This window comes from Phyllobates terribilis, unplaced genomic scaffold, assembly GCF_046119375.1.
Source record: "Phyllobates terribilis strain yellow unplaced genomic scaffold, ASM4611937v1 Scaffold_11__3_contigs__length_659146591, whole genome shotgun sequence".
In the NCBI taxonomy this organism is placed as follows: Eukaryota; Metazoa; Chordata; class Amphibia; order Anura; family Dendrobatidae; genus Phyllobates; species Phyllobates terribilis.
Genome location: NW_027362771.1, coordinates 167,537,262 through 167,556,600, shown reverse-complemented (window position 1 = coordinate 167,556,600; position 19,339 = coordinate 167,537,262). Strand labels below are relative to the sequence as shown.

Sequence of the window (19,339 nt, the reverse complement as noted above, 5' to 3'; positions counted from 1 at the left end):
TGACACACACAATCAATTGTGGTGATGGATTCAGAGAGAAATTACCACAATTACGCAGCTTCTATCACTGCATACCACACTTCTTCTGTCACCACCACTCCAGAGCTTTCATCCATTCACCTCTGAATTGAGACGTCATCAGGGGGCGGTGATAGTAGGAAGGTGAGTGACAACAGCGCTGCCAAACAGCTTCTGTCACTGACCTGAAACAAATCATGATCAGGGGGTGGTGGTGACAGCAGCACTGCCACTGGATGACAATTCATTTCAGGTTAATGACAGAGGCTGTGGGGCTGCGCTGTTGTCACTCACCCTGCTTCTATCTCCGCCCCTTATAATGTCTGGATTCCGTGAAAGAGATGGTGGGGACAAAGGTGTGTGGTAGTGCGCACAGAAGCTGCAAGGTGGTGCTATAGAAGAAGTGTAGCTGTGGTGATGGACACTGCGGCGCAGCGGTCACTTCTCTCTGCCTCAATCACTGTGATTAATTCTTACACCTTATACAGAGAGAGTACCTTGCTGGCCATAAGAGCTAACTCTCTACAGGAGAGGAAGAGAGAGAACCATGCTGACAATAAAATCTTACACACTATAGAAAGGAGAGGACGCAAAAAGAATTTCAGAAAATTCTACTCGAATTTGATCCTCTGTGGATCGATCTGAACATCTTTCCAAATAAGTACAAGTAAGCTTTAAAGCTGACCTTTCAAAAAATGTGCAACATCTTCCAGTTGTGGTACATTATCATCTCTGTAGCCACAGTATTTTGTTAACAAAGGCAAGTTCTTCAAATATTCTCTGCAGGCATGAGTGGGGTAGAGTTTTGTGAGTTCTTTGAACACTGTGCTCCATGTCTTTATTTCTTCATCTGTATACTCCACCCTTGGAATAGGATGTCCACTAAATTTACATAATAAAATATGAATTACAACAAACTACAAACCATTACATCATTTTACTATAGAAATCCAAAACTTTTATAAACATAGTATTAAAAGTAACCTGATATATTACTATGGAGGGAAAAACTGTCAATGGGGTGGTCCTAATCATTGATTGACAGCCTTCTGTGAGTAAGCATGCATACAGAGATAGCTGCCAGTCACTGATTAGGACCAACCTCTTCATTGCTAAGCTCAACACAAAAAGGGATTTAAAGTGAACCTGACACCTGATGCATGCTGCTCAATCCATAGACAGCATGTATCGTACACTGGCTGTATGATCTCATCCAGGTAAGCTTAACTCTCAAACGCTACGGTGTTTCAAAGAAAAACATTCTTTAATAGCCACTTGGGACCAAGACCGCACTATATCTGCACATAGGCAGACACCTGTCAATTCAGGGAAGCTTGATTGGAGAGTCCACCGGGGACCCGCCTGTCTGACAAGTCTATAGTGGTCTCCAGTGGCTTTTAAAGTATGTTTTTCTCTCCACAGTGTTTCAGAGTCAAACATACCTGGCTGAGATCATACAGCAGGCGCCTGATACATGCTGCCTGCAGTTTGGGCCGCATGTTTCAGGTGTCTGGTTCTCTTTAAATGAGTAACGTAAAAGTTATGCTAATTTGAGTAAAACAGAAGATTTTGTAGTAAAAGTTATGTTAACCTTATGTTATGGGTTAAAAAATGTTCTATGAAACTCAGTCTTGTAAAAATCTTGGAAATTGTTATTGTGTTCAGTGAGATATTGATTAAAATCTTACTTTTCAAGGGTGATGTTCTCATTTATTCTGAGCACTGTATGTAAAACTTTTTTGTTGTCCATGGTAGACAAATAGTTTCTAACATTTTCTTGCACAATAATAGATAGAACTATGCTGGTTGTCACAGGCAATGAAGTTGCACGGCTATTTGATATAAAAAGTGATGTTCCAGCGCAAGTGCAAAAATACAATGTCACCTTCCCAGTTATAAATTCTGTACCAAAATTGTGTTAGGCATATCTTCTCAACCTGTTAGGTTTTGCTCTTTCAACACACTGATGCACATAAGATTAATGAGCACTAAATTAAAAAAGACACATTTATCTTTCATTTTTCTTAAGTGTTATCCTATTCTTCCTTGGATAATGCTATTAATCCAGACGTCAGTAGTTGTCGGTGCGTAAAGTGGTATAGCACATTCACTGGGCCATGACTATTACAGGGACAATACAAACATCCTATTATATTACTTCCAAGCCTTAGTTATTGTTATGTTACAAAAAAGAAATCTGGTACAAATTTGCCTTTTTTACAGATATAATTCTTAAAGGCTAAATTCACTTTTGCATGTTTTTTTTTTTTTTCATTTTCTTCCTAAGTCCAAAGTTAAGCAACTTTCTAAAGAGTCTTCAATACAAATATTGTACCACTTTATTGCTGCAGACTGTCTGCAAGGCTATGTTCACACATTGTGTTTTTGCTGCATATTTCATGAAAATTAAAAGCAGCAAAAGCTATGAGTTTTCAGAAATCTCGGGCACATGATTGTTTTGTTTTCCCGACTCAATCGGAAAACTGCTGCATTTTTGAAAACTGCAGCATGTCAATTATTTTAACATTTTTGCAGCGTTTTTTCATCCATAGAAAGCAATGATTTAGTGCAACAAAATGTAGCAAAAAAAGTGCTATCAGTTTTTGCAGCATTTTTGGTGAAAAAAACGCAGGTACAGCAGGATGTATAACACATTTATTTTTGTGATTTTCCCAAGTATAAACCATCCTCACAGGAGCATGGATGTTAGTATTTTTCTTTTTTAATGTTTTATTTTTTTACAGCAATCCTTTTGTTTTTACTTACTCTAAGTATAATTTAATGAAATTAGTAATAATTACATTAGTGATATGTGTTAAAGTAAACAATGCCTGACCAATTAAATACCCTACCAATGTGTGAAAGTAAACAATGCCCTACAAATTCAACCTTCCCCTCTGTTTTTACATTTGCAATTGCTTATAATCCAGCTGTTTTTGCTCAGAATAGTCACTATTTTTTTAGATACAAAAATCTTCTTTTTTTTTTCTCTTTTTTCCAAAAATGTTTTATGGTTTCACATAGAGTATATCTTGTATTGGTGGCCTAACACCTTGTATAGTTTATGTTTGCAAGTGGGAGCAAAGCTGAAAAAGGCAGCAAAAAACACAGAAAGAAAAACAGTAAAAAAAGGCAGCAAAACCTGCATTTTGGCTGCTGCTTTTCTACTGTCAAGAGATCAGGTTTTGACTGCAGAAAAAAATACAGCAAAAAAGCAATGTGTGTACATAGCCTAAGTCCTTTATCTTGCTCAGTGTTCTGCAAAATGTATAAATTCGTCAGTTCCTGTTCCTGGTTCTAACAGTTCTCAGCTCAACCTCTCTGTTCTCTCAGTGTTAGGGCTCTTTCACACGTCTGGGTATTTCCGGCAGTGGAAATACCAGTACCAGAGATATCCATGTCCGTGTGTATGATACATGTAGCAACCATGAGCCACCCATGTGCCGCATCAGTATTACACGTACCGGCGCCTGGGAATCAGCGGTACAGTTAGTGCTGTTCCCAAGCACCGGGTGCTGAACGCTGCCCTCATCATTGTCCCCTGCCAGTGCTGCGATCAGCGCCAGCAGAGGACAATGTTAAGAGGAGTATCCTGATCCCACTGTCTCCTAGTGTAAAAATAAGAATAAAATAAAAAAAATCCTGATACTCACCTGTCTGAAGATTAAATAAGTGTCCCATGCTGTAATCCATCTGACCGCACACCCTGAGAAGCAGAGGAGAATGTCTCAAGCCTCAGCAGACGTTGATGCAGAATTGTCGGCCACATGGATTACAGCGTAGGAGAATATGTTGGACAGGTGAGTATTATTGTTGTTTTTATTTTATTTTTTTACAAGAGACAATGGCTTCAGGGAATTAGGTGTATAGATGAGAATAATGTTTTTTATTTTATTCTTATTATACACTTGCTGTACACAGTGGGGCAGAATACAACTGTCAACATTGTCCCCTGCTGGTGCCGATCGTAGCAATAGCAGGGGACAATGATAACAGATACCAGCAGCAACCAGCGCCTGGGAATAACATGAACAGGGCCGCTGATTCCCAGGCGCCAGTACGTGTCACACGGATGACACACGGACATTTTGCGGCCCATGAAAAAACGGACATGTCAGTGTGTTTTGCCCACGGACACACGGTCCGTGAAAACACATTGACATGTGCACAGACCCTTTCATGTGTCAGTGTCTCCAGTACGTGTGGAAACGGATACCACATGTACTCGAAAGACAGACATGTGAAAGAGCCCTTAGAGATAACAGCAAGGAGTGGAGCTGCGTGTGCAAAGATATTCACAATAAGGACAGTGGAAAGTGTGTAGTCTCAGGGATGGCAGAGAATTCATACTATAAATAAGGAGGAAAGCACATTAAATTATGTTTATATACAGTGCCTTAAAAAAGTATTCATACCCTGTGAACTTTTTTCCCATTTTTTCATATTACACCAACAAACTTAAATGTTTTTTAATGGGATTTTCTGTGATATACCAACACAAAGTAGCAAGTATTTGTGAAGTATAAAGTAAATGATACATGGTTTTCCAAGTTTTTAAACAATATAAATTTGAAAATGTTGATGGAAAAATATTTAGATTTGAGAGTCCTCAGTGGTTGATACCTTTTAATGGCTAACTGAAAAGATGGTAACAAATTGCAAGCTTTCGAGACTACTCAGGTCTCTTCATCAGGCTAGTATACCACAAAATCTGAAGAGTCACATATTCATACACAATAAGACACACAAAAATGCAATAGGTAAGACAGGTGATGGAAAGCAGAGTTATTATGTAAGAGAAAACAGTTCTGGCTATAAATATTTTAGCAGTTAATAGATAAGGAGTGTGAAGGTTTTATTGACCTGTGACTAGGTCCAGTGTTATGATGGCCTCACAAGTGTGAGGGGCACATTCCTTAGTAGATGTAGAATGACATAAATCCATGCGACACATTCATTCCTGCTCTGAAAGTGTTAAAGGTCACCATCAGTTTATATTCTGAGATTCTTCTTTCTCTTTGAGATTTGAAGTTACCTTTTAACCCCTTAAGGACCGAGCCACTTTGTAGGTTAATGACCAGGCCAATTTTTTCAATTCTGACCACTGTCACTTCCTGATTCTGAGACTGTTTTTTCGTGATATATTGTACTTCATGATAGTGGTAAAATTTCTTCGATAACTATTGCGTTTATTTGTGAAAAAAATGAAAATTTGGCAAAAATGTTGAAAATTTAGCAATTTTCAAAATTTGAATTGCTATGCCCTGAAATCAGAGAGATATAACACACAAAATAGTTAATAAATAACATTTCCCACATGTCTACTTTACATCAGCACAATTTTGGAACCAAATTTTTTTTTTGTTAGGGAGCTATAAGGGTTAAAAGTTGACCAGCGATTTCTCATTTTTCCAACAAAATATACAAAACCATTTTTTTTAGGGACCACATCACATTTGTAGTGACTTTGAAGTGTCTATATGACAGAAAATACCCAAAAGTGACACCACTCTAAAACTGCACCCCTCAAGGAACTCAAAACCACATCCAAGAAGTTTATTAACCCTTAAAGTGCTTCACAGGAACTGAAGCAATGAAGAAGAAAAAAATTAACATTTAACTTTTTTTCACAAAATATTACATTTAGACCAACTTTTTTTTATTTTCACAAGGGTAACAGATATTTCAGAGATTTACACGGAAAGGTGTAAGGGCTCAGCGCAGAGCGCAGGATAAATGTGAGCCGAGCCTTACTGAATCTTTGGGAGGCAGAATAAACAAATCTGCAGCAGGTGAAGAATTGGTTTTATTTATCTTTTACGCCATTCCTCGTACAGTATAAAAATGATTAGGCGACTTTATTCTTCGGGTCAGTGCGATTACAGCGATGCCAGATTCATATTGGGTTTTTATGATTGACAGCTGTCACTCACTAAAAGACGCTTTTTTTTTTGCAAAAACTAACTTTTGCATCGCCATATTTAGAGAGCTATAATTTTTCCATATTTCGGCCAACAGTCATGTGACAGCTTGTTTTTTGCGGGACAAGATGACGTTTTTAGCGGTACCATTTTTATTTTCATCCGTCTTTTTTGTCGCGTTTTATTTCACTTTCTTCCAGTGGTATGATGAAAATTCAGTTTCTCGTGTGTTTTTTTTTTTTTTTACGCTGTTCACTGAAAGGGTTAACTAGTGTGACATGTTTATAGATCGGGTCATTCCGGATGCGGCAATACCAAATATGTGTACTTTTTGGGGGTTTTTTTGTTTTTTTTACCTAAAAATCTGTATTTATTAGTTTAATATATATATATTTTTTTCCATTTTTTTTTAGATTTTTACAATTTTTTTTTTTTTTTTTTTACTTTTTTACTTAGTCACACTATGGGACTTTCTTTTTTTTCACTTTTTTCACAGATATAATGTGTTGCAATGCACTAGCATTGCAATACATTATACCTATATTGAAAGCTCCTGAGACCGTGCTGTGCATTGGTCTCAGGAGCTTTCCATAGCTTGGTGACCTGGGGGTCGTCATGACGACCCCTGGTCACCATGGCAACGGTCGGGCCCCCGCGATGACGTCACGGGGGCGCTGATCAGAAGTCAGAGGGAGCTCCCAGCCCTCTGCCTGTCTCCTGAACGCTGCGATCGTGCTCGATCGCAGAATTCAAGGGGTTAACAGCCAGGGGCGGCGCTGACACCGCTCCTGGCTGTTTAGTGCCGCAGCTCAGCCACTGGCAGCGCTGACCTCCGGCACTGATAGAGCAGCAGATGCTGAAATTTCAGCGTCTCCTGCTTCATCATGCTGTGATCGGTCAGTCAGATTGACTGACTGATCGCAGAGATCTGGGTGCAGGGACCAATGGCATGGGTCCCTGCAACCCTTCTCGTGCCACTCAGCTGTCACAGACAGCTGTCGGCACTGAACTGGCACAGCGTGTTTACACGCTGAGCCAGTTCAAAGCTATGACGGACACTACACGGCAAGGAGCAGTAACTTACACCCGCTCATGCCGTGCAGTGTCCGTCATTGAGTGATATGGGGTTAATACCAGTAATTTCATGTCTTCATAGAAAATACAGGAATTGTTGCTGATTCTGTGGTCAAACTTACAGAATTCATCCTCACCCACAATTACTTTGAACTTGATAACAACATATATCTACAGGAAACTGGTACAGCGATGGGAAGTAAAATGGCTCCACAGTACGCAAATCTTTTCATGGCCAAGGTTGAAAGTGACTTTTTGTCCTCATGTCCCATCAGGCCTCTGGCCTACTATCGTTTCATTGACGATATTTTAATCAACTGGACGGGGTCTGAGCAACAGCTGAAGACGTTCCATGAACACTTTAATCGATTTCATCCCACCATCAACCTAACACTCAACTACTCCTTTACTGAAATTAACTTTTTGGACACCATCATCAAGCTACAGAACAATGAAATAGAGACATCCTTGTACCGGAAACCAATCGACCGTCCTACAAACCTTAAATGGGACAGTTTCCATCCAAAACACATAAAAAACTCTGTTGTTTACAGCCAAGCCATCAGATACAATCGGATATGTTCCAACCCTATGGATAGAGACAAACACCTTGATGGCCTCAGAAAGACCTTTTTGAAACAGGGCTACCATCCAAGAACAATTGAGAACCAGAGTACAAGAGCCACCAGAATATCAAGGAATCATCTCCTACATTACAAAACCAAACAAGAAAACAACCAGGTGCCTCTAGTAGTCACCTACAATCCAAATCTGGAGGCGCTAAGGAGAGCTGCATGGAAACTACAACCCTTACTACAAAAAGATGCCCGATTACAATCCATATTTCCAGACCCCCCACTTCTGCGTTTCAGGCAGCCCCCAAATCTAAGTAGCATCATTGTCAGAAGCCCCCTGTCATCTCCTCCAGCTACAGGTACCTTTCCTTGCAACCAGAAAAAATGTAAAACCTGTCCTTTTATAACGACCACAGACAAAATAAAGATGCCCAATTCACACCAGGACTATAAGATCCCAGGTACGTTCAGCTGTATCACATCTAACATAGTGTACTTAATTATATGTACCAAATGTCCAGCTGGGGGTCTTTATGTAGGGGAGACAGGGCAAAAACTTAGGACAAGGATGAATCATCATCGCCACACAATAAAAGAAAAAAGAATAGAACTGTTTATCTCTCCCATAGTAACTCTGCTTTCCATCACCTGTCTTACCTATTGCATTATTTCTGTGTCTTATTGTGTATAAATATGTGACGCTTCAGATTTTGTGGTATACTAGCCTGATGAAGAGGCCTGAGTAGTCTCGAAAGCTTGCAATTTGTTACCATCTTTTCACTTAGCCATTAAAAGGCAGCAACCACTGAGGACTCTCAAATCTAAATATTTTTCTATTTAGTTTATATCAAATGTTTTTATTGTCTTTGTGTATCTTGGCCATAATGGAGTGCTGCTGCGCTTTCTTTTTATATATCTTATGCAGTTCTGCAGCTTGCACCTGTTCACATTTGGGATGTGCTGGTCAGTTCTTTTTTTACATAAATATTTTTCTATCTACTGTCTAACACGGTACAAGAATATATATTTTCCCTATATCAAAATGTTGATGGGCATTTGTATTTGCATTTGCCCCCTGAGCATTTTTGTAAATTAGCTCTAGCTCAGTGAGATTGGTTGGAAAGCGTCTGTGAAACAACAATTCTCAAGTCCTGCCACAGATTTCAATGGAATTTAGGTCTGGACTTTGGGCCATTCAAATGCATGAATATGCTTTTATCTAAACCACACTTGGGCAAAGTGCGACCCACGGGCCACATCCAGGCCTCTGGCTGTTTCAGTCCAGCCTGCAGACAGAGACATCTGAGGGGCTGAACACAGTGGCCCACACAACACAACAAGCCCTCTTCCACACGTCCATCGCCGTCCGTTGTCACCTCTATCTGCTTCCGATGCAGACATTGGCGAACACATTGGTGGAGGAGGAGCTGCCGGCTTCATCTTCCATCAATCAGTGTGTGAGCCAGCAAATGCAATGAAGTCATTTCATTGCACTGCTGCTGAGACTCAATGCACACACATATGGGTTTGGGATGTTTACATTTATATAGGAGGCTATGTGGGGCTCACACTGTATATAGAAGGCTTTGTTTGGGCTCATACTGTGTATTGGAGGCTATTTGGGGGCTCATGCTGTATATTGGAGGCTATGTAGGGCTCATACTGTATATAGGGTCTGTGTGGGAGACCATGCTAAATATAGTGAGCTGTTTGTGCACTCATGCTGTATATTGGAGGCTATTTTGGGGCTCATACTGAATATAGGAAGCTATGTTAGGGCTCATACTGTATATAGGGGCTGTGTGAGGGCTCATACTATATATAGTGGGTCTGTGTGGTGGTTCATCCTGTATATAGGGGGCTGGGTGGGGTCTCATCCTGTATATAGGGGGCTGTGGGGGGGCTCATACTATATATAGTAGGTCTGTGTGAAGGTTCATGCTGTATATAGGGGGTTATGTGGGAACTCATTCTGTACAGTGGCATGTAAAAGATTGAGCACCCCTGGTCAAAATTATTGTTATTTTGAACAGTTAAGCAAGTTTAAGATGAAATGATCTCTAGAGGTTAGAATGTTTTCAATAAAATTTCAACAAACTCTTGGTACAAACATAACACCATCTGTAAAAAATCTGAAGTTGAAAAGAGGATGGCTTCTACAAATGGATAATGATCCTAAACACACGTCTAAATCCACAATAGACTACCTCAAAAGGCGCAAGCTCAAGGTTTTACAATGGCCCTCACCGTCCCCTGATCTGAACATCATTGAAAATCTGTGGCTAGACCTCAAAATAGCAGTTCATGCAAGACGACCCAGGAATCTCACAGAACTTTTCCAAGTTGATGGAAATCCCTCAAACAAGAATTTAAAATCTCTTGTCTAGCTACAAAAAGTGCTTACAAGCTGTGATACTTTCAAAAGGGGGTGCTACTAGGTACTAACCATGCAGGATGCCCAAACTCTTGGGTCTGCCCATTTCCTTTTTGTAATTTTTAATATGAAAAAAAATGACAATATTTTTTTTTTTTACTAAAATACAAAGGAAATGTGTCATCTTTAACTTTAGGGCTTTTAGAGATCAACTTGATTAACTGTTCACAATAACAGTAATTTTGACCAGGGGTGCCCAAACTTTTACATACCACTGTATTTTGGAAGGTTGTGTGGGCGCTCATGCTGCATATCGGAGGCTGTGTGAGGACTTATGCTGCATATAGGAAAGCTATATAACACAATTTGAAACATGGAGCTTTATGACAAAAAAATGAATATATTTTATTGAAGAGAAATATCATAAAACAATACACCAATAACAAAGCAAAAGACAGGATGACAAAGCACTAAGAACTGTGGCGACACGTGATCAAGTAACCAGCAATACAGCGAGTATGAAATATGTGTCCTACCCCAAACGGACAGGGATGCTGAGTGGAGCATAGACATACAGTGGGGATAACAAGCTCAAACAGGTGCCAGTACTACGGGTAATGAGTGGAGGACAGAGGAGCCTCTTAAAGAAGAAGTTACAGGTCTGTGAGAGCCAGAAATCTTGCTTGTTTGTAATTGACCAAATACTTATTTTCCACCAAAATTTGAAAAAAATTTCTTTACAAATCAAATTCTTTACCAATGTGATTTTCAGGATTTGATTTCTTATTTTGTCTCTCATAGTTGAGGTCTACCTATGATGTAAATTACATGCCTCTCTCATCTTTTTAAGTGGGAGAACTTGCACAATTGGTGGCTGACTAAATACTTTTTTCCCCACTGTAGCACAGGTCTCTGGTAACTAAAAAACTACCCCAGTGATTGCCATAATAGACCCATTTGTTAACAGTTATGTCCAAAGTGATTGTGCATAGCTATATAATGAATTTAAATATTGCACCCTTAAGGTGCTTTCACATTGCGTTGTGTCCCCGTCGGGGCATACGTCCTAAAATTCCCCACAAAACGGGGTCCGGACGTATGCTGTGACGGGGGCCATAGACCGCAATGGTGACGGCAGAGAGAATGTTCGCTCAAGCATAACACCATTGCGGACTATGGCCCCCGACACAGCATACGTCCGGACCCCGTTTTGCGGGGAATTTTAGGAAGTATGCCCCGACACAGAACGCAATGTGAAAGCACCCTTACCCATAATAGCTTTTTTTCATAAAGCTCCCTGTTTCTAATTGTGTAATCTATTGCTCTTGGAATGACAACTTGTATCGACATCCATATATACAGTGCCTACAAGTAGTATTCAACCCCCTGCAGATTTAGCTGGTTTGATAAGATGCAAATAAGTTAGAGCCTTCAAACTGCAAACGAGAGTAGGTTTTATGAACAGAAGCATAAATCTTACAAACCAAAAAGTTATGTTGCTCAGTTGAATTTTATTAAATTTTAAACATAAAAGTGTGGGTCAATTATTATACAACCCCTATGTTTAAGATTTTGTGGAATAACCCTTGTTTGCAATTACAGCTAATAATCGTCTTTTATAAGACCTGATCAGGCCAGCACAGGTCTGTGGAGTTATCTTGGCCCACTCCTCCATGCAGATCTTCTCCAAGTTATCTAGGTTCTTTGGGTGTCTCATGTGGACTTTATTCTTGAGCTCCTTCCACAAGTTTTCAATTGGGTTAAGGTCAGGAGACTGACTAGGCCACTCCAACACCTTGACTTTTTCCCTCTTGAACCAGGCCTTGGTTTTCTTGGCGTGTGCTTTGGGTCGTTGTCTTGTTGGAAGATGAAATTACGACCCATCTTAAGATCCTTGATGGAGGAGCGGAGGTTCTTGGCCAAAATCTCCAGGTAGGCCGTGCTATCCATCTTCCCATGGATGCGGACCAGATTGCCAGGCCCCTTGGCAGAGAAACAGCCCCACAGCATGATGCTGCCACCACCATGCTTGACTGTAGGGATGGTATTCTTGGGGTCGTATGCAGTGCCATCCAGTCTCCAAACGTCACGTGTGTGGTTGGCACCAAAGATCTCGATCTTGGTCTCATCAGACCATAGAACCTTGAACCAGTCTGTCTCAGAGTCCTCCAAGTGATCATGAGCAAACTGTAGACGAGCCTTGACATGACGCTTTGAAAGTAAAGGTACCTTACGGGCTCGTCTGGAATGGAGACCATTGCGGTGGAGTACGTTACTTATGGTATTGACTGAAACCAATGTCCCCACTGCCATGAGATCTTCCCGGAGCTCCTTCCTTGTTGTCCTTGGGTTAGCCTTGACTCTTCGGACAAGCCTGGCCTCGGCACGGGAGGACACTTTCAAAGGCTGTCCAGGCCGTGGAAGGCTAACAGTAGTTCCATAAGCCTTCCACTTACGGATGATGCTCCCAACAGTGGAGACAGGTAGGCCCAACTCCTTGGAAAGGGTTTTGTACCCCTTGCCAGCCTTGTGACCCTCCACGATCTTGTCTCTGATGGCCTTGGAATGCTCCTTTGTCTTTCCCATGTTGACCATGTCTGAGTGCTGTTCACAAGTTTGGGGAGGGTCTTAAATAGTCAGAAAAGGCTGGCAAAAGAGATCTTTAATCCACACATGTGAAGCTCATTATTCTTGGTGCCTGAACTACTTCTTAATACTTTAGGGGGACCAAACAGAATTCTTGTGGTTTGAGGGGTTGAATAATAAATGACACTCTGAATTAACTTTTAACGTTTTAAAAAAAAAAAAAACGTTGCTGCAGTGCATTTCCCACTTCCAGGCTGATCTACAGTACAAATGTCACAATGCCAAGTTAATTCCGCATGTGTAAATCAGATAAATCTGCAGGGGGTTGAATACTACTTGTAGGCACTGTATATAAATACTGAACACCTGTGGATACTGTTGATATTGTTAATAATGTACCTGATGAATCTATTACTATCTATCTTTTCATTGTAGAGAGGAAGGCTGTGTGGGGGCTCATGCTGTATATAAGGGCAAATCAGCGTACTTAATTAGACTCAATATTACTTGATAATGTAAATATAAAATAATTAGAATTGTCATTAATATGTTAATATTAATGTTGAGCATAACTAATTTCAGCCTATTGGTTCAGCCCTCCACAAGTCACGGTCTCTTATATGGCCCCTCGGGAAAATTGTAGCCTCTAAAAGGTTTTTTTCCAGGATTGCCCCGTATTTCACTCTATCCATTTCCCATCAACTTTGACCAGCTCCCTGTCCCTGCTGAAGAAAAGCATCACCTCATCATGATGCTGCCACAACCATGTTTGACGATGGGGATGGTGTTTTCAGGGTGATGTGCAGTGTTAGTTTTCCGCCACACATAGCATTTTGCATTTAGCCCCAAAAGTTCTACTTTGGTCTCATCTCACCAGAGCACCTTCTCCCACATTCTAGCTGTGTCCCCTACATAGATTTTTGCAAACTGCAAATGGGACTTCTTATGGCTTTCTTTAAAAAATAGCAATATTCTTGCCACTCTTCTATAAAGGCCAGATTTGTAGAGTAAATGACTATCCTGTGGACAGATTCTTCCAACTGAGCTGTGAACTTCTGCAGCTCCTCCAGAATGACCATGGGCCTTTGGCTGCCTCTCTAATTAGTGCTCTCCTTGTTTGGGTTGTCAGTGTAGGTGGACGGCCATGCCTCTGCAGGTTTGCTGTTGTGCCATACTTCTTCCATTTTTGGCTGATGGATTGAACAGTGCTATGTGAGATGTTCAGAGCTTGGGCTATTTTTAATAACCTAACCCTGCTTTACTCTTCTCCACAACTTTATCCCTAACCCATCTGGTGTGTTCCTTGGTTCTCATGATGCATTTTGATCCCTAATGTTCTCAAACAATTCTCTGAGGCCTTCACAGAATAGTTGTAGTTATACTGAGAATAAATTTCACACAGGTGAACTCAGTTTACTAATTATGTGACTCCTGGAAGCAATTGGTCACTGACTACACATAGACTACAGGGGGCTGAAACAAATGCACATCAAAATTCTCAGATTTATATTTTTCAAATAATTAGAAAACTATGTATCATTTCCTTTATACTTCACAAATTCTTGCTACTTTGTGTTAGTATATTATATAAAATCACAATAAAATACATTTAAGTTTGTGGGTGTAACTTGAAAAAATGTGGAAAAGTTTATGGGGTATGAATACTTTTCAAGGTATTGTATGTGCTAATAATGTCAGAAGCATCACCCAAGATATAGACAGACCTCACAACCAAAATGTATTACTGGGATAGATACTGCCAAAATCTGAAACTTGGAACAGGCTTTAAACTACATAACAGGTGGTGTGAAAATCAGTGTAGGAATGAAGATTGCATACTGCAATTTTATTAACTAAAGGTAATCACTAACATACAGTATGTAAAAATAATTTTATCCATATCATAGGTGTCCTTAGCCTTTACAAGCGTACATTTTCTTATGGTTAAAAATACTGATGTAAATATATTCAGCACCTGATTTGATATGGAGATAAAATGTCTATTTAAAATGTAAAAAATTGGAAAAACTTCCAACCTATGTTGTATATGTATCTATAACTGTATTTAGGGGAAATTTGCAAGTTCTTCATGATTTTTTCTAAATGATTAGGAATCCATCAATTCCAATGAAGTCATTGTATGCTACAGTAAATAGATGGTGCTATTCACCTAAAAAAAAAAAATTTTGCCAAATCTTTTTATAGGTAATTGTAAACAATAAGCATTATACAAATATATATATAGTCATGGACCACTCTTCTTCTGCAAATTGCTCCAGGCCTCTCATATTTATAGGATGCATTTTCCCAACAGCAGTTTTAAGATTTTCTCCACAGGTATTCAATGGGATTTAGATCTGGACTCATTGCTGGACACTTCAGAACTCTCCAGCGCTTTTGTTTCCATCTATTTCTGCGTGCTTCTTGAAGTATGTTTGGGGTCATTGTTCTGCTGGAAGACCCATGACCTAGCTTTCTGACACTGAACACTACATTGCAACCCAAAATGTTTGGCAATCTTCAAATGTCATGATGCCTTGCACACTATCAAGGCACCCAGTGGCAGAGACAGAAAAACAACCCCCAAACATATTTGAACCTCCACCATTTGACTGTAGGTACTGTATTCTTGTCTTTGTAGGCCTCATTCATTTTTGGTAAACAGTAGAATGAGGTGCTTTACCAAAAAGCTCTATCTTGGTCTCATCTGTCCACAAGATGCTTTCCCATAAGGATTTGACTTACGTGCATTTTGGCAAACTGAAGTATAGCTTTTTTATGTCTCTGTGTCAGCAGTGGGGTCCTCCTGGATCTCCTGAAATAGCGTTTAATTTAACTGAAATGTCGACGGATCGTTCACGCTAACACTGATGCACCCTGACCCTGCAGGACAGCTTGAATTTCTTTGGAACTTGATTGGGGCTGCTTATCAACCATCCATATAATCCTATGTTACGACCTTTCATCAATTTTTCTCTGCCGTCCATGTCCAGGGAGTTTAACTACAGTGCCATGGGTTGTAAAGTTCCTTATTATGTTGCTCACTGTGGACAAAGCATCATAAAGATCTCCGCAGATGAACTTGAGATTGTTGATATTTTTCAATAATTTTGGTTCTCAAGTCCTCAGACATTTCTCTTCTCCTTTTTCTGTTCTCAATGCTTAGTGTGGCACACACAGACACACAATGCAAAGATTGAGTCAACTTATCCCCTTTTTATCTGGTTTCAGGTGTTTCGGCCATGACTGTATATATATGAGTACCGGTCAAAAGTTTGTGCAAACATGATCATGCAATACTTCATCCTTCCTTTCACTGGAATTTGCACATTGTAATTCAGACTGAAAGCAGAAAAACAACTAAGGAACATGTATGGAAACAAGGAGTAAATACAAATGTATGAAACAAAGCACTATATGTATTAAACCTTTGCTTCCTCAAAGTATCCCCCTTTTACCCTGATGACAGCTTTATATTCCTTTGGCATTTTCTCAAGCATATTAATTTGGTGGTCACCTGGAATGACTTTCCAACAGTCTTGAAGGATTTCCCAAAGGTGCTGAGCACTTGTTGGCTGCTTTGCCTTCACTCTGTGGTCCTACTTTTCCCAAACCATCACAAATGTGATTGTGGAGGCCATGTCATCTAGCGCAGCACATGGGATAGAATGTTGTTGAAGAATGCTATGGTAGCCATGCTGTATAAGTGTGCCTTGAATTTGGAATATCTCATCAAATGTGTCACCAGCAAAGCATCCCCATACCATGACACTTCGCCCTCTATTCTTCAAGATGTGCACCACACATGTAAAAACCATTCACTCACCTTTTCTGTGTCTCACAAAGACATGGTGTTTGGTACCAAAAATCTTAAATGTTTACTCATCAGAACACAGTACAGATTTTCACTGATTTAATGCCTGGTCCTTTTGTTGCTTAAATCAAAAAAGTCTATTCTTCTTGATTGTGCTCATCAGTATTGGGGTCTATGCAGCAATTCGACTATAAAGACCTTCTTCTCACAGTGTCCTCTGGAAAGTTGATGTTGAGATGTGTCTGCTACTTTATGTCTGAGTATCACTTCTGAGGTGCTTTCAATTTGTAGTTTCTAAGGCTGGTAACTCTAATGAACTTATCCTCTGCAGTAGAGACAATTCTTGGTGCTGATATTCTGTTGTGGTCCTCATGATAGTTAGTTTCATCATTGTGATGTATGATTTTAATGACTGTGTTTAAAGGGGTTGTCCACTACTTTATATGATCCCAAAATGCATTCCCCCAGGGCTCATAAGGGTTACTCTAAATACCTTGTGGTGCCGTTTCCGCCTGTGAGCAGCGCTATCACTGGCCGCTCACAGGCATAACGTGACCCCTGGCTGCAGCCGGTTTTGACATCCGCTGACGTCACGACAAGTCCAGGCTGCAGCCGAGGGTCCCTCTTCTGCGTTCCACCGGTGGCTGCTGTGTTGTGGGCGGGGTTACCCCACGCGTCACACCTGGCATCCACCACACGCTCTCCCTCTCCTCATTCACTGGGAAAACGCGCGGTGGATACTGGGTGTGATGCACGGGGTAACCCCGCCCAGAGTCTACCGCGGGAGCACGTCACACCTCACTTGACGTGACATCAGTGACGGGTCATGTGATGCCTCTGAGCAGCCAGCGATGGCGCCGCTCAGAGGCAGAAAAGGTACTGCAAGGTATTTACAAAAACACTTCTGGGCCCTGGGGAAATACATTGGGGTGTTCATATAAAGTAGTGGACAATTTCTTTAAGGATACCTTTAAGGTTCTAGCAATTTTCCTTCCAGAATGACTGATCTTCATGAAAGTAATAATGCACTGTCTTTTCTTTTTTTTCTAGGTTGAGTGTTTTTTACCATATTCTGGCTTAAAACAGTTGTGGAATAGGGCTCAACACTGTATAGAATTTTGCACCAACACTGCCTCTGCAATACTACCTGAGGGTTACAAACACTTTCTGAAACCTGGTGATTACATAAATGTACTCTTGAAAAGACATACCTGTTCACTGGAAAACACTCCAGGTGACTACTGGATTAAGCTGCTTGAGGGCATGCCCAAGGGAAATGAAGCTATTATCATAGTAAAAGGGGGGTACTTTGAGGAATCTAAGATTTAACACACATTCTGCTTTGTTTCACACGTTTCTTTACTCCTTGTTGTCATATGTGTTTCTTAGTGGTTTTGCTGGCTTCAGTCTGAATTTACAATGTACAAGTTCCAATAATGACATGAAAACCATTCCAAACTTTTGACCAGTACTGTATAAATTTATAAATACACTCCTCAACATTGAAATTAATACACCAAAAAAATAAAAGTAGCGAAATTATAAAAGTAACAGGATTGATGTCGGTGATATATGAAAGATAAAAATGGAAACAAAATTTTCAAAACATCTTGATCTATTTAGTATCAAGTATGAGCACCATGTGCAGAAATACATGTACTTACATGCCTTGGCATGTCATCAATGAGGTTATTCATGTTTGCATGAGGAATGTTCTGCCATGTTGAATGCACTTGGGCACACATATCATCAAAATCCACTGCTGGCAGTTCCATTTGCAATTTGAGACCAATGAAGTCCCAGATGTTATTGATGGGAGACAAGCCTGAAGACTCTGTATGCCATGATAGAACATTCAGGCCATAGGCTGCTCACGGTAGCAAGAGCAATATGTGGCCTGTCGCTGCTGTGTTAAAAAAACAGCTCCTGGGCACTTTGGAGAAATGGCTTTACCACTAATTCTATGACCAATAATAATTCTATGACCAATAATAATTCTATGGATCAATGGAACGCCGAGTTGTTAGTGTAACCTGGGATGAAGACTACAGAGGTCTGGCTATCGTACATTATGCTACCCCACAACAAAATGCCAGGAGTAGGACCGGCATGATGTTCCCTCGTGAAGGCCTCTTCATGGCGTTGCCAACGTGGTCTTGTCAGATTTAAAGAATAGCATACAGTGATCCATTGTGCACTGCAAGTGAAATTAGCTGTTGCATACTTGAAATTAGCTGTTGCATACTAAGCCTAAGGTGTCAAACAGTGTCTACAAAATCCATAAGAAGACGTTTGCATGACATTGGGCAATGAGACAGACATCCAGCTACAGGTGTTCCACTGATCTCATGCCTTTGATATAGAGCAAGACAGCAATGGAGGCTAGAAATGAGGTCTATCTTTTTCAGTGATGAACTACGCTTTTGTCTTGGAGCTAATGATAGCAGGAGATTGGTCTGGAGACGATGTGGGTAAAGCCATGAAGAGGCGTTTACAAAGGAATGTGAAAGTGTCTCGTGAGCCATTTTGCAACATGACAATGCCAGGATGCATGTTGCTCATGCTACTGTGAGCAGCATGGCTTAAATATGCTAAATATCTCCAGACTTGTCTCCCATCAAGCACATCAGGGACGTCAATGGTTGGTAATTCTATAGGTAGCTGCCAGCAGAGGATCTTTATGATTTGCGTGCCAATGTTCATTCAGCATGGCAGAATATTCCTCAGACACCCATTAATAACCTCATTGATAGCATGCAACTGTGTGTATTTATTTGCGTGGTGCTCATAATTGATAGTAGAAAATAGAGATCTTTTGAGAATGTTGTTTCCATTTTTTAATAATTGCATATCATTAACATGTCTATTAATCATGTGATTTTCAGAATTCAACGACTTTCCCTTCTTGGTGTTACAATTTCAATGCTGAAGAGTGTATATACTGTATAACTATTGGGTAAAAATATGGAAGAACTGA

At 40.3% G+C, this 19,339-nt stretch overlaps 1 protein-coding gene across 1 annotated transcript in view; it reads right to left on the bottom strand.

Annotated features, from left to right (window-relative positions):
• TPH2 (tryptophan hydroxylase 2) overlaps nt 1-19,339 on the bottom strand; it is a 552,487-nt gene that overhangs the window by 447,731 nt on the left and 85,417 nt on the right. Inside the window, exon 6 of the mRNA XM_073651797.1 lies at nt 704-900. Coding sequence (XP_073507898.1) covers nt 704-900 — 197 coding nt within the window. The remainder of the gene's footprint in view (nt 1-703; nt 901-19,339) is intronic.